At 49.3% G+C, this 21,736-nt stretch overlaps 1 protein-coding gene and 1 long non-coding RNA gene across 7 annotated transcripts in view; one reads left to right on the top strand and one right to left on the bottom strand.

The window, feature by feature from the left end:
- Nucleotides 1–21,736, top strand: part of LOC110257943 (cAMP-dependent protein kinase catalytic subunit PRKX) — a 97,017-nt gene that overhangs the window by 51,651 nt on the left and 23,630 nt on the right. For 3 of the 6 annotated variants that reach the window (XM_085009078.1, XM_085009076.1, XM_085009080.1), the window contains exons 3-4: nucleotides 2,143–2,406; nucleotides 18,712–18,831. In XM_085009078.1, the coding sequence (XP_084865204.1) occupies nucleotides 2,143–2,406; nucleotides 18,712–18,831 (384 nt within the window). Of the gene's footprint in view, nucleotides 1–2,142; nucleotides 2,407–3,775; nucleotides 3,816–18,711; nucleotides 18,832–21,736 lie in introns of those variants that run through there. The other 3 variants (XM_085009082.1, XM_085009081.1, XM_085009079.1) reach the window with 3 other exon arrangements.
- LOC146394336 (uncharacterized) lies at nucleotides 5,522–14,114 on the bottom strand. The gene is made up of 2 exons (XR_014836219.1): nucleotides 13,442–14,114; nucleotides 5,522–11,227 (listed from the first exon to the last, which is right to left on the bottom strand). It is a non-coding gene; the product is annotated as an uncharacterized LOC146394336 (long non-coding RNA).

Below are 21,736 nucleotides of genomic sequence, written 5' to 3'. Positions count from 1 at the left end.
GAACCAATCCAGGTAGATGCTTGTCCTGGTGCTGGAGTAGGTCTGGGAGCTGTGCGGACAGCGGCTTGACCGGCCAGGGAGCTGTAGCAGAGGGACCCGATCCTGAAAGACGTAAATCGTAACGCATGATGCTTATATGTGCACATGTCTGAACGCGTGTCTGTTTGCCGTCTCCATAGCATTGGTCTCTAGCAGATCTTAACATCAGCCGAGACACAGGTGCTGGCATCTTTCTACCGCTAGCCCGTCTTCGCATGTGTCTGTACACGCATCTCGGCGTCTGTCCATCGGCAGAGGCGTCCTCACCTCACCTAGGGGTGAGTCTTGTCCTAGAGTAATCTGTTTCATAGGTAGCTTTGCTTTCCTAATACGTATAGATGTATCTTTTTAAAAAAATGTATTTTGCATATATTATTTATCTATTTATGTATTGCTTTTTAGGGCCGCACCTGCGATATATGGACGGTCCAAGCCTAGGGGTCGAATGGGAGCTACAGCTGCTGACCTGCACCACAGCCACAGTAACGTGGGGTCCAAGCTGCATCTGTGACCTACACCCCCACTCACGGCAATGCTGGATCCTTAACCCACTGAGCGATGCCAGGGATTGAACCCGCAACCCCATGGTTTCTAGTCGGATTCGTTTCCACTGAGCCACAATAGGAAGTCCTGCATATGCTTTTAAGTTATAGTGGATTTCCAAAGGGACCCAGTCATACGTTTACGTACATTCCCTGTCTTATATTATCTTCTATCATGGTCTATCCCAGTAGACCTATAGAGGTGCCGTAACCTGCAGCTGTATCCAGAGCATGGGTGTCCACCAAACCTTAGCATCGGTCTGTGCACCCATGCTGGCATCTGTCCATCTTTTTGAGTATCCCAGCATCTACTCAGGGCTGTATCTTTTTAAAAGAATGATACTCTGTTTCTCTCTTCTAATCCCGGTAGGCGTATCTTAAGCTGTCCACGAAATTTTAACATCGGTCCATACCCAGATGCTGGCATCTGTCCATCTACGTGAGCATCTAAACATCTCTCTGGGGGTGTATCTTCTTTAACCATAATATTCTGTTTATAGGTTTATTTTTCCTCTCCTAATACCTATAGATGTATCTTTTTTAAATTTTTTTTATTTTTATTTTTTGTCTTTTTGCCTTTCCTTGAGGCGCTCCCACCGCATACAGAGGTGCCCAGGCGAGGGGTTGTATTGGAGCTGTAGCCACCGGCCTATGCCAGAGCCACAGCAATGCGGGATCCGAGCCGCCTCTGTGACCCACACCACAGCTCAAGGCAACACCGGATCCTTAACCCACTGAGCAAGGGCAGGGATCGAACCCGCAACCTCATGGTTCCTAGTCGGATTCGTTAACCACTGAGCCACGACAGGAACTCCAAGATGTATCATTTTTTTAAAAAAACCCCTCTACATGTATTTTTAAAGTACAGTTGATGGACCACATTGTGCCCGTTTCTGCAGCATAGCGAAGCGTCTCAGCCATACATATATACACATTCCCTGCTCTATCATCTTCCATCCTCTTCTATCCCACTATGTGCATAGCTGCATCTGCACAGGCATCTGCGCCGTACCATTGACCTCTGGCAAATCTTAACATCAGTCCGGAGCTAGATCTTGGCACCTGTCCGTCTCTGTGAGTATCTTCCCATCTTCCTAGGGCTGTAACTTGTTTTAAAATAATAGTGTGTTTAAAGGTTGTTTTTCTCCTCATACCTGTAGATGTATCTTAACACACACCTGTCCCAATTCATTCCTGCCTGCGAAATCCTAACATCCGTCCATGCATAGATGCTGGCGTCTGTCCATCTATACGAGCATGTGAACCTCCAGCAAGGGGTGTATCTTTTTTTAAAGTAAGAATCTGCTTATAGGTTGAGTTTTCTAAGAGCTATAGATATGTCTGTCTTAACGTGCACCTGTCCCATGCCCTTCGTGCTTGCGAAACCTTCGCATCGGTCCACACCCAGTTCTCAGCCTCTGTCCGTGCATATACCCCAGTGTCCACCTGTAGACACATCCTAACCTGTCTGAACAGGTAACCCCGCCTCCATCTCCAGCACACGGATCTGTGCAGGTGTCTCACCACCCCTGAACACGTCGGGGTCCGTGTCTGCCCGCAGGTTCTGGACGGGCCACGACGACCGCTTCCTGTACATGCTGATGGAGTTCGTGCCGGGCGGCGAGCTCTTCAGCTACCTGCGCAACCGGGGCCGCTTCTCCGCCACCACCGGGCTCTTCTACTCGGCGGAGATCGTGTGTGCCATCGAGTACCTGCACTCCAAAGAGATTGTCTACAGGGACCTCAAGCCGGAGAACATCCTGCTGGATAGGGACGGGCACATCAAGCTCACCGACTTCGGGTTCGCCAAGAAGCTGGTGGACAAGTAAGTGACCGTCCCCAGCGCCGTTTTCCCCTCCCGCCCCTGCCCTGCCTCTGGCCGCCACCACTCTGTCCTATTCTGGGCGTTCTGTTGGTGCCAGAGTCTGTGTAGACGTGATAGCATCGTGTCTTTCACCCTCTGACGTCTCGGAGTATGAGCATCTCTGGGTCCATGCTCGTGGCTGCAGGTGGCGTGATTTCTTCTTTATGGCTGCGTCCTATTCCCTCATGGATCGGTAGCACCGTTGTTTTTTTTTTTTTTTTTTCCTTTTTGCCGCTGCATCTGTGATAGAGGGACGTTCCCAGGCTAAGGGTTGAATTGGAGCTGCAGCTGCCGGTCTACACCACAGCCACAGCCACGCCAGATCTGCGCCACATCTGGGACCTACAGCACAACTCATGGCAGTGCCAGATCCTTAACCCACTGAGTACAACCAGAGATCGAACCTGTATCCTCACAGACTCTACGTTGGGTTCTTAACCTGTGGAGCCACACCGGGAACTCCTGTACCATGTCTTCTTGGTCCATTGCTCTGGTGAGGGATGCTTAGGTTGCTTCCATGTTTCAGCTATTGCGAATAGGGCTACTGTGAACATTGGGGTGCACGTATTTTCTGGAATGGTCTTTTTTTTTTTGTCTTTTTGCTATTTCTTGGGCCGCTCCCACAGCATATGGAGGTTCCCAGGCTAGGGGTCCAATAGGAGCTGTAGCCGCTGGTCTACCCCGCAGCCACAGCAACTCGGGATCCAAGCCACATCTGCAACCTACACCACAGCTCATGGCAACGCCGGATCGTTAACCCACTGAGCGAGGCCAGGGACTGAACCCGCAACCTCATGGTTCCTAGTTGGATACGTTAACCACTGCGCCACGACGGGCACTCCAGTCTTTTTTTTTTTTTTTTTTAACGTGGGAGGAAGTATGCCTAGGAGTGGGATTCCAGCATCATAGGATAGTTCTATTTTTAGTTTTTTTTTTTTTTTTCTCCTGTTTTCCTTTTTTTCACAGCTGCATCTGTGGTCGAGGATGCAGCTCGGCTCTGGTGTTGCCGTGGCTGTGGTGTGAGCCTGCAGCTGCAGCTCCGATTTGACCCCCATCCTGGACCTTCCTTTTGCCACAGGTGCAGCCATAAAAGGGAAAAAAAAAATCTTACATCGCTTATTATAAAATACTTCTTGGATTTTTCTCCCTGAGAAGCCTGAATGCTGTGTTTAACTGAGAAACAGCGTTTATAGCAAATGTCTATCCTTATATGATACAAAGCTTAGAAACGGACAGTATTCAGCATAAGTGAGGCTGATATATTTCAAAGCTGTATGTGTTGAATTTTTACGAGTGTTTTAGTCTCTAAAGAGCATACTCTTTCCTTTAGGATCGTTGCTGCCTTTAATATATAGGATAAAAGAATAATTGGTGACATTTTAAATCCTGTGCCCTTAAGCCAGGAGGACCTGTTACTTGAAGCGCTCGAGGCTTCTTCCGAGTCTAAAAGTCTGGTGAGAATGCAGTTCTAGATTTATTTTATTTTATTTATGGTCACATCTGCAGCATATGCAAGGACCTGGGCCAGGGATTGAATCGGAGCTGCAACTGCCATGTATGCCACAGCACTGGCAATGCAGGATCCTTCATTTTATTTATTTATTTATTATTATTATTTTTATGTTTATTTTTTTAATTTTATTTTTTTATTACTCAATGAATTTATCACACCTGTAGTTGTACAATGATCATCACAATCCAATTTTATAGGATTTCCATCCCACAACCCAAGCAACATCCCCTCACCCTCCCCAAACTGTCTCCTCCGGAGACCGTAAGTTTTTCAAAGTCTGTGAGTCAGCATCTGTTCTGCAAAGAAGTTGTCTGTCCTTTGTTCAGATTCCACATGTCAGTGAAAGCATTTGATGTTGGTGTCTCATTGTCTGGCTGACTTCACTTAGCATGATAGTTTCTAGGTCCATCCATGTTGCTAAAAATGCTGGTATTTCGTTCTTTTTAATGGCTGAGTAATATTCCATTGTCTATATGGAGCATGTCTTCTTGACATTTAGGTTGTTTCCATGTCTTGGCTGTTGCAAATAGTGCAATGCAGGATCCTTTCATGCACTGCACCAGGCTGGGGATTGAACCCACATGTCACAGCAATCTAAGGTGCTGTGCTCGGATTCTTAACCCACGGTGCCACAGTGGGAGCTCCTCAATTCTAGATTTTAAAAAAATTTATGTAAGGATTTTAATTTTTTCCATTGTAGCTGGTTTACAGTGTTCTGTCAGTTTTCTGCTGCACAGCAAAGGGACCCTATCACACACACGTATGTACATTCTTTTTCTCACGTTATCCTCCGTCAGGCTCCATCACAGGGTGACTCGGTAGAGTTCCCTCAAATCTACCTTTTTATTCCAAAGAAACGAGTCACATCAAAGTGATTAAAGGCAGGAGATAAAACTGCCTTATTTTCCACGTGGGCAGTTTCTCTTCCTTCACATCAGACGTTCGTTTTCTAGGTTTTTGGTTTGTGGGGTTTTTTTTTTTTTTTTGTGTGTGTGTGTGGCAGGGGGTTTGTTTTGCTGTGGTTTTGTTGTTGTTGTTTTGAACCCCTGATAAAATGGAAGCTTTTTCCCCCAGCATCCCCCACGGGCCACCCAACCAGGTGGTACACCTAGGCATTAAACAGAGACAGCGAAACAGAGCAGGAGACACAGGGGCCTCTTGTTTTTCTTTTTTTCGTGTTTGCTGGACGCGTCGTTCATTTATCACGTGTTCGTTGCTGCCTGAAGTAGCATCTTGTCGTTTTTCCGTCCCACGTATGAGACTTTGCATCCGCGAATCCCAAACTCTTGCACCATCCCCTCAAGCTCTCATGCATTTAAAAAAAAAATACTGTATCAAAGGAGAAGAAACATAACAATGTCGTGTTAGTTTCTGCTGCACAGCAGGGATGCAGGGATCCATATGGATACATGCGCTTTCGTCTCCGCCCGCCTCTGCATCTCTCCTCGGATGCGGCGTGTATCTCTCTGGGCCGGACAGTGGGACCGTCTTATTTATCCGTCCTATACATGACCGTTTGTATCTGCTCACCCCAGGCTCCTCTGCCTCCCCTCTTCATGCGTGTTTTTTTTTTTTTTTAATTATTTTATTGACGGATGGTTGATTTACCATGTAGTAGTTTCTGCTGCACAGCTGAGTGATTCAGTCACACAGACGCACATATGTACATAATATATGTGTGTGTATAAATATATACATTGTAGCATCTTGTTGCTGATTCATTCATTCACTAGTTTGCATCTACTCACCCCAAACTCCCCGTCCCTCCCCTCTCCCCTCCCCCTTGGCAACCCCACGTCTTTTCTCCTGGCTCGTGTGGACTCTCCCTTTTCTGATGTCATCACAGCTTCTGAGGATAACTCGCAGCCCTACCGTCTTCTGTTTCCAGGGACAAAGATGTGTGTTTTGTTCCTCTGGACAGTTTTTGCCAGCGACCTTTTGCACGTTGCTGCCCCTCTCGAGTGGTGCGGTCCAGCACACACCCAAGGCAGACCCCACGAAGTATTGCACATTACCAAGTGGCCGTGCTCGCAGCAGAAAAACAGGGGTAGCTTATGTGTTGAAGAGAGTGGATTTAATTCATTATATCCCACAGAGGGTCATTGCCGCGTATACTCAGCATCGGCCTTGAGACGGCACATGCCTTTTTGCTGCTGAAGTTTGGATATTCCAGGCGCCTTGCATTTTTAGGACACGTCTCAAATCAGGGCACGGAGTGTTTATCAGCAACCCTTGGTCTGTACTTAGGGTCCTTAATCCTTAGAGCTGGGCAAAAATTCGCTTCGTGTGCCGAGATCTCCAGAAATAGTTTTTTTCTGGCACAGCATCGAGTATAGGTTCCAGCACGGCATCCGGTACAGGTTGTTAGATTTAAATTCACATCCATTAAAATTGATCTAATTCATTGCAGGTAGATCAGCTTCAGCTCCTCTGTGCCTTTAAACTACTCAGATGCTCCATGTAGCTAGTGGTTCCCATATGGGACGTCGAAAACTCACCCGTGGTGTCCTGTTCCATGATGAGACGGGGCTGGGTCAGGTGATAGCTGTATCCTCTGCTGTAGAAACACCTGTGTTGCTGGAAATGATTTGGAGACAGTTTTACATTCAATGACTCCTCTCTGTTGGTTTTTAGAAAGGGACCGTGCTAGGATCAGGTTTATGATGCAGTTAAATTCACCTCATTTTTCCCTATAAATTTTCACCCATTGCACGGCTCAGAATAAAACTCCTAGAGGAGAGAAAACTACATAATTTTAAAGATTGGTTTTATAACGTTGGTGCTGCCCCCTATTGGCAGCACGTGGTATATGGTCCGCCTGGTTTTTTTGTGTGTTTTTTCTGTTTTGGGTTGTTTTCATGGCGGCACCTTTGGCATATGGAAGTTCCCAGGCCAAGCAAAGGTTGATTCGGAGCTGCAGCTGCAAGCCTATGGCACAACCACATTCATAGCAACATCGGATCCAAGGCACATCTGCGACCTATGCTGTAGCTTGTGGCCACACCTGATTTGTAACCTCCTGAGCAAGGCCAGGGATGGAACTCGCATCCTCATGGACACTATGTAGGGATCTTAACCCACTGAGCCACAACAGGATTCTTTTTTTTTTTTTTGTCTTTTTTGGGCTATACCTGTGGCATATGGAGGTTCCTAGGCTAGGGGTCAAATTGGAGCTGTAGCTGCCCGCCTACACCACAGCCACAGCAACATGGGATCTGACCTGCATCCGTGACCTACACCACAGCTCACGGCAATCCCGGATCCTTAACCCGCCGAGCAAGGCCAGGGATCGAACCTCCGTCCTCATGGATGCTCGTCAGATTGATTTCCGCTGAGCCACGATGGGAGCTCGGGGACTGATTTTGTTTGTTTGTTTGGAAGTTGTTTCTTTATCAACACCACCTCCATCATCTCAGCAGCAGCACCACCACCACCACCGGCAGCATCACCATTGCTGGGGATGGACTTTGTGTTCCTTCAAACGTCCCGTGTTGAAGCTCTAACCCCCACTGGGGCTGTATGTGCAGAGGGTGTTGTTTGGAGGTAACTAAGGTGACATGAGGTCGTGAGAGCAGAGTCCTAACCCCATAGGACTGGGGACCTTCTAAGACATTTATTTCTCAGAGTTCTGGAAGTCCACGGTCTGCGTGTTGGCGGATTGGGCTCCTGCGGAGGCTTTCTTCCTGGCTCGCAGGTGCTCTCCCGCTCGCTGTGGCCTTCCTTACGGGGTAGAGAAGGCTCTTCCTCTTCTTCCTTCCTCCGTTCTTTTTTTCTTTCTTCTCTCTTTCTCTTTTTTTTTTCCTTTCTTTATCTCTTTTCCTTCCTTCTTTCCTCCCTTCCTCTCTCTTTTTCCCTTTCTTTCTCTGTCTTTCTTTTCTCTTGATCTCTTTTCCTTCCTCCCTCCCTCCCTCCCTTGGCGTGTGGAAGTTCCCAGCCCAGGGTTTGAACCTGTGCCTCAGCAGTGAACTGAGCTGCTGCCGTGCCAGTGCCAGATCCTTAACCCCTCACGCCGTGAAAGAACCCCTCTTCCTCTTCTTAAACAAGGACATGCGTCATCGGACCTGTCCCCGCCGTAACTTGATTGTGTCTACAAGACCCTGTTGCCAAATAAGATGACATTCATTCACAGGTACCAGGATTTGGGACGCGGGGGGGACCACAGCCCAGGATGGGTGCCGTGCAAGGCGGCGGGCCGTAGGAGCACGTGAGCAGCGTGACCTCGCTTTGACAGAGAGCCCTGTCTTTCCTCGGAGGACGGCCTCCAAACCCCGGGTATCATAGATATGGAAACCGCGAGAAATCGGAGAAGAGCGAGTGTCACCTTGCCCTTCGCTCCAGGAGCCAACCGAGCAAAAAAAGAGATAGACCAGGGGCATGGAAAATTCACAGCCCAGACCTGCAGTCTTTTTCTCTTTTTTTCTTTCTTTATCTCTTTTCCTTCCTTCTTTCCTCCCTTCCTCTCTCTTTTTCCCTTTCTTTCTCTGTCTTTCTTTTGTCTTGATCTCTTTTCCTTCCTCCCTCCCTCTCTCCCTCGGCGTGTGGAAGTTCCCAGCCCAGGGTTTGAACCTGTGCCTCAGCAGTGAACTGAGCTGCTGCCGTGCCAGTGCCGGATCCTTAACCCCTCACGCCGTGACAGAACCCCTCTTCCTCTTCTTAAACAAGGACATGCGTCATCGGACCTGTCCCCGCCGTAACTTGATTGTGTCTACAAGACCCTGTTGCCAAATAAGATGACATTCATTCACAGGTACCAGGATTTGGGACGCGGGGGGGACCACAGCCCAGGATGGGTGCCGTGCAAGGCGGCGGGCCGTAGGAGCACGTGAGCAGCGTGACCTCGCTTTGACAGAGAGCCCTGTCTTTCCTCGGAGGACGGCCTCCAAACCCCGGGTATCGTAGGTATGGAAACCGCGAGAAATCGGAGAAGAGCGAGTGTCACCTTGCCCTTCGCTCCAGGAGCCAACCGAGCAAAAAAAGAGATAGACCAGGGGCATGGAAAATTCACAGCCCAGACCTGCAGTCTCCCAGCAGCATCCGGGGCTGTCTGCTGTGTCTTAACGTCTTTATTGCAGTCGGAAGCTCTTTCTGGCTATCTGTGCCTGTGTGTCCAGGAAGCATGGGAGCTTTTCCTGGAACGAGGGAGCAGGTCCCCGAGTTTCCGTAGAAACTGGCAAGTCATCCAGCCTTCGAGCTGTGCCCCTGACCCTGGCAAGAGGCTCACCTTTCTAGCTGTAAGTGGAGACACTGTGCCCGAGGCAGGTACAGTTACCTGCCACCACCTCCACCTGGTCTTGGCATCCCCAAAGAGCCAGGCTTCCAGCTGGGGTCAGGCCACCTTGGATGCGCCACCCATCTGGGAATGCAGTATGAAGGGGCCAATAACTCGATTGTTCGACTGAATTAAAGACGTTTGTGAGTCTAGGCAGCTGGGGTTGACTTTGGGTTGATTCAGTTGGAGGGATGCTTCTGGGGTGGGGTGCGTGGAAGCTCAGGTCCTAGACGCAACTTTGGGGGACGAGAAACTCTTCGTGGGTGCTTCTGGGCACCCAGATCGGATCCGCCTTGCCCAGCCCAGCAGGTAGAGCGCGCCCCTTCTGCTCTTCTCCACGTGGCGGGTCCCCCGTCCTGCGTCTCCTTCCGTTTCTGGCATTCCTGCTTTCCTCTGAATCGTACTTCCTGGCTGGCTTCCAGGCTGCACCATCTCCCCCTGAGCCGAGGGCCTGTAACCCCGTTCCTTCCATAGGATTTGAAATCTGAATGGGACTTGGTGTCACAAGGGGCTGTGGGGAAAGAGGGGAGAGTGTTGTGTGACCACAGGGAGCTGGGGAGCGGCGGGGGGGTGTCCTTAGGGAGGGAAGCAAAGAGAGACTCAAGTGCACCTTCGGGTGGGTTCCCGGAAGGAGCCAAAGTCCCCCCGCCGACCCCCAGACCTTGGGGGGCAGGGACGGCACGGCTGGATGCTGCTTGTGTAACAGCATCAGCGTGGGCTTGGTGACGGGCACCGAGACACAGAGCAGACAGGCACACCTGTGAGCCGACGCTCTTGTTCTCTTTACATTTAACCTGCAAGATAGGGTCTCTTGGGAGCTCCCTGGTGGCTTCGTGGCTTAAGGATCCGGCATTGTCACTGCAGCAGCTTGGGTCACTGCTGTGGCTCGGGTTCCATCTCTGGCCTGGGGACATCTGCATCCCTGGACCTGGCTGACAAAGAAAAAGCTCAGACACAGGTGTGTCTCCAGTTGCTGGTTCAAGATTCCTTCCAAACCCACCCTTTGTCCAGCTTCTGCCAAGGTCCTCATCCCCTTACCTTGATTTTGGGGATCAGACACTTCTTCCTGGGCCTCCCATCCATGGGGACACCCTGCTTCCTTAGCCTCTTCTGTCGCTGCACTTTTTTTGTTCACCTGCAGCACAGGGAAGTTCCGGGGTACACCACAGCCGCAGCAACTTCGGATCTGAGGTGCACTTGCAGCCCACACCACAGCTTGTGGCAGCCTTGGATCCTGAACCCGCTGAGATCCCGCCCAGCCTTGGCGGGCGAAGGGTTTAGAGAGATGCACGCGGACACCTACAAGGACCGCATTCTTGACATTGATCATGAGCTTTTCATCGTCACACAGCTCAAGGCAGGATCCAGGGTTCGAACCCACACCCTCACGCACCCTGTGAGGGTCCTTCACCCACAGAGCCACCACGGGAACTCCTGTCTCTGCCCCTGCAGACGTTTGAAGCGTGGCCAACATAGACCGTTCTTCACCAAGTTCAAGGCTAAGATTCAGCGGGTTTACCGCCATCCCTAATGTGGTACGACCATCCCCGCCATCCTTCTCCAGAACATTCTTCATCTTGCACAGCGGAACCTGTCCCCATTAAAATGTGCCGACTCCCCACCGCCCCAGCCCTCAGCCCCAGCATCTACTCTTCTGTCTGAATCTGACTCTCTAAGGACCGCATGGAAGGGGAAGCCTGCAGGATGTTCCTTTGGCGACTGTGTCTTCAGGGTCCGATGCAGCCTGATCCGAGTTCCTTTCTTTGGTGGACTGGAGATGATTCCGCGGTGTGGATGTGTTACGTTTTGTGTATCTCCTCATTCACGGGGGCACTTGTGTTGCTTCCGCCTTTCGGCTGTGGTGAGGAGTCCTGCTTTGAATGCGGGGGTTTAACCATCTCTTCCAGACCCTGCTTTCATTTCCTTGGGATAAACGCGCCGGACCAGGGTGGCTGCATCCTATGCCAGTTGTCTGTTTCCTTTTCTGAGCAACCGCCATGCTGTGCTCTGTCGTGGCGGCACCAGTTGACATGCCCACCAGCCGCGCAGGAGGGTTCCCTTTTCTCCACACCCCCTCCAGCGTGTGTCATTTGCAGACTTACTATTCATAATGGCCATTCTGACAGGTGTGAGGTGCTCCTGCGTTGTGGTTTCGATTTGCATTTCTCTAATAGTCTGCCACACTGAGTGTCTTTTCATGCACCTGCTGGTCATCCGTATGTCTTCTTTGGACAAATGTCTGTTTATGCCTTCGGGCTTTTTTTCTTTTTTGGTCTTTTGTCTTTTGAGGGCCGCACCCGTGGCATATGGAGGTTCCCAGGCTAGGGGTCAAATCGGAGCTACAGTTGCTGGCCTGCACCACAGCCACAGCAACACAGGATCTGAGCCGCGTCTGCAGCCTACGCCACAGCTCATGGCAACGCCGGATCCTCAACCCACGGAGCAAGGCCAGGGATCGAATCCACAACCTCGTGGTTCTTAGTTGGATTCGTTAACCACTGAGCCATGACGGGAACTCCCGCTCCCCCATTTTTTGATTGACTTTTTTTTTTTTCCCTTGATAGTGAACTGCATGAGCGGTTTGTATATTTTGGATTATTCATCTCTTGTTGGTTGCATCATTTGCAAATGTTTTCTCCCCCTCGGTGGGCTGGCTTTTTGCTTTGTTGATGGTTTCCTTTGCCCTGCAACTCTTTTAGGGATCCTGTGGTCATGCCTTGGTGTACGTTTGCTTTTATTTTCGTTGCTCTTGGGGGTGACTCCCAAAAGCTCTCCCCATCCTTGTCAACACGGGTCTCTGTTGTTTTCATCATTGCCCTCCTCCGTGGGGGACATGCTCGCCTCTGCACTTTTGCCTCTTTTTCTTCCTGCTGCTCGGGGGACCGTCCCAAGGAGGATGTGAAGGTCTTTGTCACGGGAGACTGAGCGCATCCTTTTTCTGAGCTGTCGCTTCCCGCCTTGATGACAGGCTGTCGTCTCTCCAAGCCTTGGCCAGGTGTTTAAAGAGCTGAGCGTGGTCTTGACCTCAGAGGCTGCGTTTGCAAATGCCGTGGCTCCCTGCTCATCAGGTGGCTTTTCATCCCTCACTAGCACAAGTGGGGATCCACATTCTGCAGCAAGACACCCTCACGTGCTCTAGGCGCGGAGGTGAACTGTGTAAGCAGTGATGAGCTGTGGCCAGCAGGGGGGTGGCTGTTCAATTCCTGGGGCTGCCGTGACAAAGTGCCACAAGGTAAGGGGCTGAATGCAACAGGAGGTTATAGTGCCCTGGTTCTAAAGGTCGTGGGAGGACTCACATATACGCGGAATCTAAGACAGGACGCACGTGGAGCGTTCCCGTCGTGGACCCGATGGTATCCATGAGGTTGCAGGTTCGATCCCTGGCCTCGCTCTGTGGGTTACGCATGCTGCGTTGCCGTGAGCTATGGTGTGGGTCTCAGATGTGGCTCGGATCCCACATTCCCATGGGATGTGGTCTAGGCCAGCAGCTGCAGCTCGGATTCGAGCCCTAGCCTGGACCCTTCCATATGCCATGGCTGCAACCCCCCCTCCCCAAATAAGGACACACATGAACATATTGACAAGACAGAAACAGACCCACAGACATAGAAAACAAACTTACTCTTACCAAAGGGGACCCCACGAGGGAAGATGGATAAATTAGGAGTTTGAGCAGGTGCAGGCTACAGTATATGAAGAAGATAAACAGCAAGGACCTACTGTACAGCACAGGGAGCTCGATTCAATATCTTGTAATAACCGGTGTAGGAAATGAAGGTTTTAGCAGAGCCATGGTCTCTTGAAAGGCTCTAGAAAACCGTGTGTTCTGTGCCTCTCTTCTAGCTTCTGGTAGCCTCACGTGTTTTCTGGCTTGTAGACACAGAAGATAGGAGCTAGAATATTATTCAGCCATAGAAAGAAGGACATCTGGCCATTTGGGACAACATGGATATAGATCTGGAGGGTTTTATACTAAATGAAATAAGTCAGACAGAAGGACACAGCCTGTAGGATCTTGCTTGTATGTGGAGTCTAAAAAAGCTTCCTTGGGAGTTCCCGTTATGGCTCAGCAGGTTAAGGACGCTGTGGGGATGCAGGTTTGATCCCTGGCCTTGCTCAGTAGGTTAAGGAACCGGCGTGGCCCCAAGCTGCAGTGTAGGTTGCGGGCATGGCTCAGGTCTGGTGCGACTGTGGCTGTGGCATAGACCTGCAACTGTAGCTCTGATTGAACCCTTAGCCTGGGAATTTCTGTATGTCGCAGGTATGGCCTTAAAAAGACTAAGAAATAGAATGAAAAATGAAAAAGCTCAATTTGAGATCCTGCTCTTGGGTATGTATCTGGCAAAGGTGAAAACTCTTAATTAAAAAGATACAGGCACCCCAATGTTCACTGCAGCACTGTTCACAGTAGCCGAGACATGGAAGCTGCCTAAATGTCCATCAGCAGAGGAAGGGATAAAGATGTGGTCCATAGACACAGTGGAATATTACTCAGCCATGAAAAAGAACGAAAGCATGCCATTTGCAGCAACACGATGGACCGAGAGATTCTCATACTAAGTGAAGGAAGCCGGACAGAGAAAGACAAATACTACATTGTATCGCTTAGATGTGGAATCTCAAATATGACACAAATGAATTTATGAAAGAGAAACAGACTCACAGACATGGAAAACAAACTTAGGGTTACCAAAGGAGAGGAGGGAGAAGGGAGGAGTTTGGCGTTAACAGATTCCCACTGCTCTGTAGAAACGAGATAAACAAGGACCGACTCCATAGCACAGGGAACCACGTTCAGTGTCTTGTGATAACGCGTAATGGAAAATAATTCGAGAACCTGAAACTCACACAACTTTGTCAATCTAAACAAACAAACAAAGAAATAAAGGTAAAAGCAGACGTCCCTGAACTGGAGAGCAGCAAGTGGCTGCCAGGGGTGTGGGAGGAGGCAGGGGCCAGCGGTGCAGGTACCAGTGAAATGATACAATGTCTCTGATAGTGACAGACACGTGAACAGAAACCAGATGAAACAGGCAGAGGCCCTTGATGGCCTTGGGCTTTGATCCTAGATGAGACGATAGGATAGAAAGAGCCAGGTGAATCCCACACCTTGCCTGCTCTGGAACAGCCCTGCAAACAAGGAAACAAACAGTCCCACTTACAGGAGAATTGCTCTTGTAGGAAAAGAGAGTCACCTCTGCTGACAAAGGTGTTGTCTAAAAAATGTGTTTTCCTAAAAAAGGAGTTTTGCTAAAGGATTGTGGCCCTTACAGCGACAACGTCAGGGAGTGATTCTCCTCTGCTTTGGACGCGGGGGTTGACAATTTTAATTTTCCTTCTTTCTTGCCGACGGGCTGCAGCATTCAGGGACCCAAAAGGGTGCCGTCCTGAGGCAGAATCTGTTCAGAGCTGCGTTAATGCAGCGGGATTTTTCGGGGACCAGGTTAAACCATCATCCTTGGGGTGTGGCACAGAAACGATGTAGCTTTTCCGATGTGTGAAGATGCCTCTGACATAAAGCTCACCATTTTAAAGTGAAGAATTCACTGGCATTGACTTTGGCACATTTTCTGTGCTGTGCAACCCTCATCTTTGTTTAATTCTAGAAGTTCTCACCCCCCCCCCAAAGAAACCCCAAACCCATTATCCTGTTTCCCCTCCCCCAGCCCCGTGACAACCACAAATGTACTTCCTGTCTCTCTGGACTGCCCTACTCTGAACGTTTCCTGTCTGTGGAATCACACACTGCGTGTCCTCATGGGCCTGGCTTCTCTCACTGAGCATTGTGTGTTCAAGGTCCACCTATGTGGCGGCCTGCCTCGGAGCTTCACTCCTTTTCATGGCTGCATGATATTCCACCATGTGGGTGGATCACATGCTGTGTATTCATCCACCCATCCATCCATCCATTTATCCATCTACCATCCACCCATCCATCCATTGTCCACCTACCTATACATTGTCCACCCACCCACCCATCATCCATCCACCCATCCATCATCTCCCCATCCATCCATCCATCATCCACCCACCCACCCATCCATCATCCATCCACCCATCCATCATCTACCCATCCATCCATCCATTTTCTATTCACCCATCATCCATCCACCCACCCGTCCATCTGTCATCCACCCATCCATTATCCATCTATCCTTCCATCCATCCATAATCCATCTGTCCACCTGCCAATCCATCCATCATCCACCCATCCATCATCCATCCATCCTTCATCCATCCACCTGCCCATCCATCCATCATCCATCCTTCATCCATCCATCCATCCATCTACCCACCCACCCATCATCCATCCACTCATCTATCCATCCACCCATCCATCCATTCATTTTCTGTTTATCCACCCACCCATCCATCCACCCACCCATCCATCCATCATCCATCCATCCATTTTCTATTCACCCATCATCCACCCACCCACCCGTCCATCTGTCATCCACCCATCCATTATCTATCTATCCTTCCATCCATCCATCATCCATCTGTCCACCTGCCAATCCATCCATCATCCATCCATCCATCTATCCATCTACCATCCACCCATCCATCCATTGTCCACCTGTACATTGTCCACCCACCCACCCATCATCCATCCACCCGTCATCCATCATCTACGCATCCGTCCATCCATTCATTTTCCTGTTCATCCATCCATCCACCCACCCATCCATCTTCTATCCATCCATCATCCATCCGTCCACCCACCCACCCATCTGTCATCTACCCATCCATTATCCATCCATCCACCTACCCATCCATTATCCATCCATCATCCATCTGTCCACCTGCCCATCCATCCTTCATCCATCCACCCATCATCCATCATCTACGCATCCGTCCATCCATTCATTTTCCTGTTCATCCATCCATCCACCCATCCATCCATCTTCTATTCATCCATCATCCATCCGTCCACCTACCCATCCATTATCCATCCATCCATCATCCATCCGTCCACCTGCCAATCCATCCTTCATCCATCCATCCATTTTCTATTCACCCATCATCCATCCATCCACCCACCCATCCATCTGTCATCCACCCATCCATTATCCATCTGTCCTTCCATCCATCCATCATCCATCTGTCCACCTGCCCATCCATCCATCATCCACCCATCCATCATCCATCCACCCACCCATCCATGCATCCATCCATGCATCCATCCATCCATCCATCCATCCATCCATCATCCATCCTTCATCCATCCTTCATCCATCCATCCATCCATCCATCCGTGACACTCGGGGTGTTTCCCCCTTTGCTGCTCTTGTGAATAATGCTGCAGTGATGACTCTAGTGACCTCTGTGGATGGACCCCACTCCGTTTATCCATCTTCCACTGGTGGCTCTTTATCTTTTTTGTTTGTTTGTTTTTTTAAGTGAGGTAAGAGTGCCGTATGACATTGTATTGGTTTCAGGTGTACACTGTCATGATTCAGTATGTGTATATGTTACAAAGCGATCTTTCCGGGAAATCTAATTAACATGCATCACAGGTACACATTTTTTCCCTCCTCTTGATGAGAACTTTCAAGATCCACTTCCTTACCACCTTTCCACTGTGCGGTGGGTGGTATATGCTGAGCCAGAGTCCCCATGCTGGGCATGGCATCCCCAGGACTTACCTTCTACCTGGAAGTGTGTACCTTCTTCACCTTTTCACAGGTGCATTATTGTGAGCAAAATTCTCCAGACTGATATATACCAACGAGGAGAAAATTAAGAAAAGCGGTGTGTTATTTCCCACAGGGCATAGACATTTAGTTATTTTAGCAGAAACATTAGAAATCTCAAGGTTTTGAAGTTCTTGTTATGGTTCAGTGGTTAGCAAACCCAACTAGGATCCATGAGGATGCGGGTTCGATGCCTGACCTCGCTCAGTGGGTTATGGATTCGGCATTGCTGTGAGCTGTGGTGTAGGTCGCAGACACAGCTCGGATCCCATGTTGCTGTGGCTGTGGTGTAGGCTGGCAGCTACAGCTCCAATTGGATGCCTAGTCTGGGAACCTCCATATGCCGTGGGTGTGGCTTCAAAAAGACACACACACACACACACACACACACAAATCTCAAGTTGATACATTAAAACTTTAGGGTATTAAAAAAAATTTAAAAATTTAAAACTTTAGGCTTTTTTTAAGTACAAAGAGGAGACAATGAATGTTTCTCTCTTGTTTGTTGTGAAAAACACATATCCTACAAGGACCTATTGTAGAGCATAGGGAACTATATTCCATATGATACTGACATAAACGAAAACAATCTGAAAAAGAAAAATATATATATATACACACATACACAGTTTTATATATATATTCAGTTTTATATCTATATAAACTGAATCACATATACTTATATATAAATATATACTTTTACAGGTATTTCTATTTTCTATAAAATATATATTATAGCTGTAATTATATATATTTGTATAACTGAATCACTCTGCCGTACTGCAGAAAGTAACACAACATTGAAAATCAACTCAACATCAATTAAAAAAAAAATGAAAAACACATCTAAGGAGGAGATGCATCCGAGCAATCAGAAATTTCCAGCTTCTCTGCTGGTGGCCGTGCTTGCTTTCAGCCAGCTGCCCTCTAGGTGGCGCTAAAAGCTAAGGTTTGTTTTGTTTTGTTTTGTTTTTTGTTTTTTTGGGGGCAAGTCTCAACGCACCTTTCTGAAGCTCTCTCCCTGTTTAAGCCCCACATATCCCGGAGGTCCTCAACCTGAGGAATTCCGAAAGCTGCCACTGATGCTAAAATGACCTGAACACACAGAAGCATGGAAAACACTTCAGACCTTTTGCAGAGCAGGTGGCAGAAACACGCACTCTGCATGTCCTCCGGGGCGACCGAACCAGCTGGCGTGTGGGTTCCTGAGGGTTCCTCCCAGGCGGGGGGTTCATGCATCCGTCCTTGAATCTTCCTTTTGCACCTCATTTTATGGGAAAGCGAGGACTGAGTGGCACAAGCAGGCACCAAGACCAACGCAGCGCCGGGGAAACAGGACCGTTCGTTGGGGTCACTGAGTGTTTGCAAGGGAATCAAGTCAGCTGAGACAGTGTTATCGCCTCTCTCTTTTTGTGTCTTTTTTAGGGCTGCACCTGCGGCACAAAGTTCCCGGGCCAGGGGTTGAATCAGAGCTGCAGCTGCCAGCCTGCACCACAGCCCCAGCAACGCGGGATCCAAACCACATCTCTGACCTGCGTCACAGTTCACAGCAACGCCAGATCCTTAGCCCACTGCGCGCAACCAGGGATCTAGCCTGCATCCTCATGGACGCTACTGGGTTCTTAACCCACGGAGCCACAGTGGGAGCTCCGGTGTGACTGTCTGGAGCCACCGGGTGGTGGTGATCCGTTCCGATACCGACCGTGACATTCAGGGCTTGGAAGATGCATGCGTTCTCCAGGCACAGCTGACGTTTGTGGACCCCCTCACCCCTTTTTCTCTGTCCACAGGACGTGGACGCTTTGCGGGACCCCCGAGTACCTGGCCCCGGAAGTCATCCAGAGCAAGGGCCACGGTAGAGCTGTGGACTGGTGGGCGCTTGGCATCCTGATATTTGAGATGCTCTCGGGGTGAGTAGGGCTTCCTGGGGGACCTGCCGGTACATCCTTCCCCTGATGGCTTGTCCGCGGATGCTCGGTCTCTAGACCTGGGCGGGGCAGACGCTTGGGGTGGCCATGGGGATGGACCATTGGGTTTGTTTTCGGAGGAATAAGATGCAGGCTTGAAGGACCAGCAATGCATGGCATCTTAATCCTGCTTCTCCACTGTCCCTGCGTCCTGAGAACATACCATTCATCTTGGAGGGTAAATGTCCTAGAAGGTCCCCAGTCCTATGGGGTTAGGACTCTGCTCTCATGACCTCATGTCCCCTTAGTTACCTCCAAACAACACCCTCTGCACACACAGCCCCAGTGGGGGTTAGAGCTTCAACACGGGACGTTTGGAAGAACACAGATTCCATCCCCAGCAGCGGTGCTGATGCTGGTGGTGATGGGCTGGTGATGAGGACAGTGTGGGGCATGAAGGTAACGAGAGGCGGTTCGGGACTTGATGAACCAATAGCAGGCTGGGCGGGAGGCGGGGGAGAGACTGTTCTTCCCTGAAGCCCCCAAGCTGCCTTGGAGATTGGGAGTCAGGTCCCCTGGTCCAGGTATCTGAGAGGCGGACCGTTGGTCAGGGGGTGGGCGGCATGTGAACTCGAGTGTGGCTTCTGCGAGAGACAGGTTTGCTGCTTCTCTGGCAGAAATGCGGTGCCAGCCTCCCTGTTCTTGGTGGTTGTGGACCTGGGGTTCCTTGTCCTGTGACCTCAAGGCTGTGCAGTCTGAAGGTGTGGCCGGCAGGCAGGAGGTGCCCAGGACCCTTGCGTGGGGCCCTTGGCTGTGGCCCCCGCTCTCGCTCCCCTCCCTTTGTCCTGCCTTCATTGGCATCTGTGCCCTTTGCTGGTGAGTCTTGCAGACACTCTTTGAGTTTGCTCCCCAGTGGAGCAGCAGCTGGAGCCTGTGCCAGACGCCCTTCCAGCCGAGGGCGTCTGGAAGGGTGTCGGTTGCTGCCCTGAGTGTGTGGCCAGCCCGGGGGGATCTGTGCAAACCTCTGTCTGTCTATCAATCATCCATCTCTTAGTCACCCATCATCTGTATCTCTCTATCATCTGCTTGTCCTTCTTCTTTCTCTCTCTGTCTATTTATCTGTCACCTGTATCACCCCTATCCGTCTGTCTGTCTGTCTCTCTGTTTATCTGTTGTATATGATGTGAGCTCTGTCATCTCTTGTCGTCTTGTCAACCGTATCACCTAGTTATCCTATTGTATTTACCTATCGTCTCTATCATTTGTGTTTATCCGTCTTTCACTCTTAGCATCTTTCATCTACCTATTCACTCTCTGTATCTCTATCTGTTGTCTATAGACATATTCTACAGACAGTCGATTCTGTGTATCTAACAGCTGTTATCTATTAGGTATTCTGTCTGTATTGATCTCTATTGATATCTGTCGTCTGTCCATTTTTCATCTATATCTGTTTATCTCTCATTGATAGCTACCTCTCCATGTGTTTGTCTGTCTGTCCATCTTTCTATCATCTGTACATTTTTCTCTTTCTCTCTTTCTCTCTGGTCTTTTGAACTTTCCACACATTTAGCAAATTGCATAGACAGAAACTTCTTGACAGACACCCCAGTGCATAGATGGAAATTTCTTGACAGACACCCCAGCCCAGAACGTCGCAAGCAAGGCAGAGGGTGGAAATAAGTTCCCTATACAGCCAGCCCACCACCAAGATAGAAAAACTGCCAGTATTTCTGCTCCCTGTGTGGTCAGTGTCCACACGCACGCTGGCCGCCGGTTTTCCGTTCTTACCATCCCTCCCTGACCACTGGAGGGCAGCATTGCCCGCGGAGCGCCGAAGCCCGGTGCTCAGTGATTTTTACAGAATGGGGCTCTTGCGTCCCCTGTGCGGTCTGTGTTATTAGGATGGAATATGATAGGATTCTATTCCCGTTGCGCCTCAGGAGTTCCCGTTGTGGCTCAGCGCTAATGAGCCTGACTAGTATCCATGAGGATGCAGCTTCCATCCCTGGCCTTGCTCAGTGGGTTTAGGTTCCGGCGTGGCCCTGAGCTGTGGTGTAGGTCACGGACATAGCTTGGATCCCGTGTTGCTGTGGCTGTAGTGTCAGCCAGCAGCTCCTGCTCCGATTCGACTCATAGCCTGGGATCCTCCATATGCTGCAGGTGCGGCCCTAAAAAAAAAGAATAAAATAGTGCAGAGTATAATGATAGGGAATATCATTGGTAAATAATGTTAGAATCTAATAAACTCTCAGAACATAACTTTAATAGACTATAATAGAAAATTATTTGAATACAGTAGGATAGAGTTGAATTAGACTATAGTATTAGGATGTATTAGAATCATTATTAGACTTATTAAGAAACATAATTATTAGGATTCCAATATTTTAATATAACCTAGTTGTCATCTGTTTACCATTAGGATGTACTTTTCTAAAATAGTATATAATCTATTAAAATAGTATTCTTTTTTTTTTTTTTTTTTTTTGGTCTTTTTGTCTTTTGTTGTTGTTGTTGTTGCTATTTCTTGGGCCGCTCCTGCGGCATATGGAGGTTCCCAGGCTAGGGGTTGAATCGGAGCTGCAGCCACCAGCCTACGCCAGAGCCACAGCCACGCGGGATCCGAGCCGCGTCTGCAACCTACACCACAGCTCACGGCAACGCCGGATCGTTAACCCACTGAGCAAGGCCAGGGACCGAACCCGCAACCATGGTTCCTAGTCAGATTCGTTAACCACTGCGCCACGACGGGAACTCCCTAAAATAGTATTCTAATTTCTATCAGGATGCAGTCTCTTAAAATAGGTTCTAATTACTATCAGACTATAAGATAGTAAAACAGCATTCTAATTACTGTCGGTATAAGATATTAAAATAGTATTCTAATTTATATGAGGATATAATC

This window comes from Sus scrofa, chromosome Y, assembly GCF_054392235.1.
Source record: "Sus scrofa isolate SSC_HxYL_T2T_F1_AM1 chromosome Y, Sscrofa_HxYL_maternal_Yorkshire_Landrace_v2.0, whole genome shotgun sequence".
Taxonomy (NCBI): Eukaryota; Metazoa; Chordata; class Mammalia; order Artiodactyla; family Suidae; genus Sus; species Sus scrofa.
Note: the sequence above shows the minus strand (reverse complement) of the source record. Positions and strands in the feature narration are given on the sequence as shown.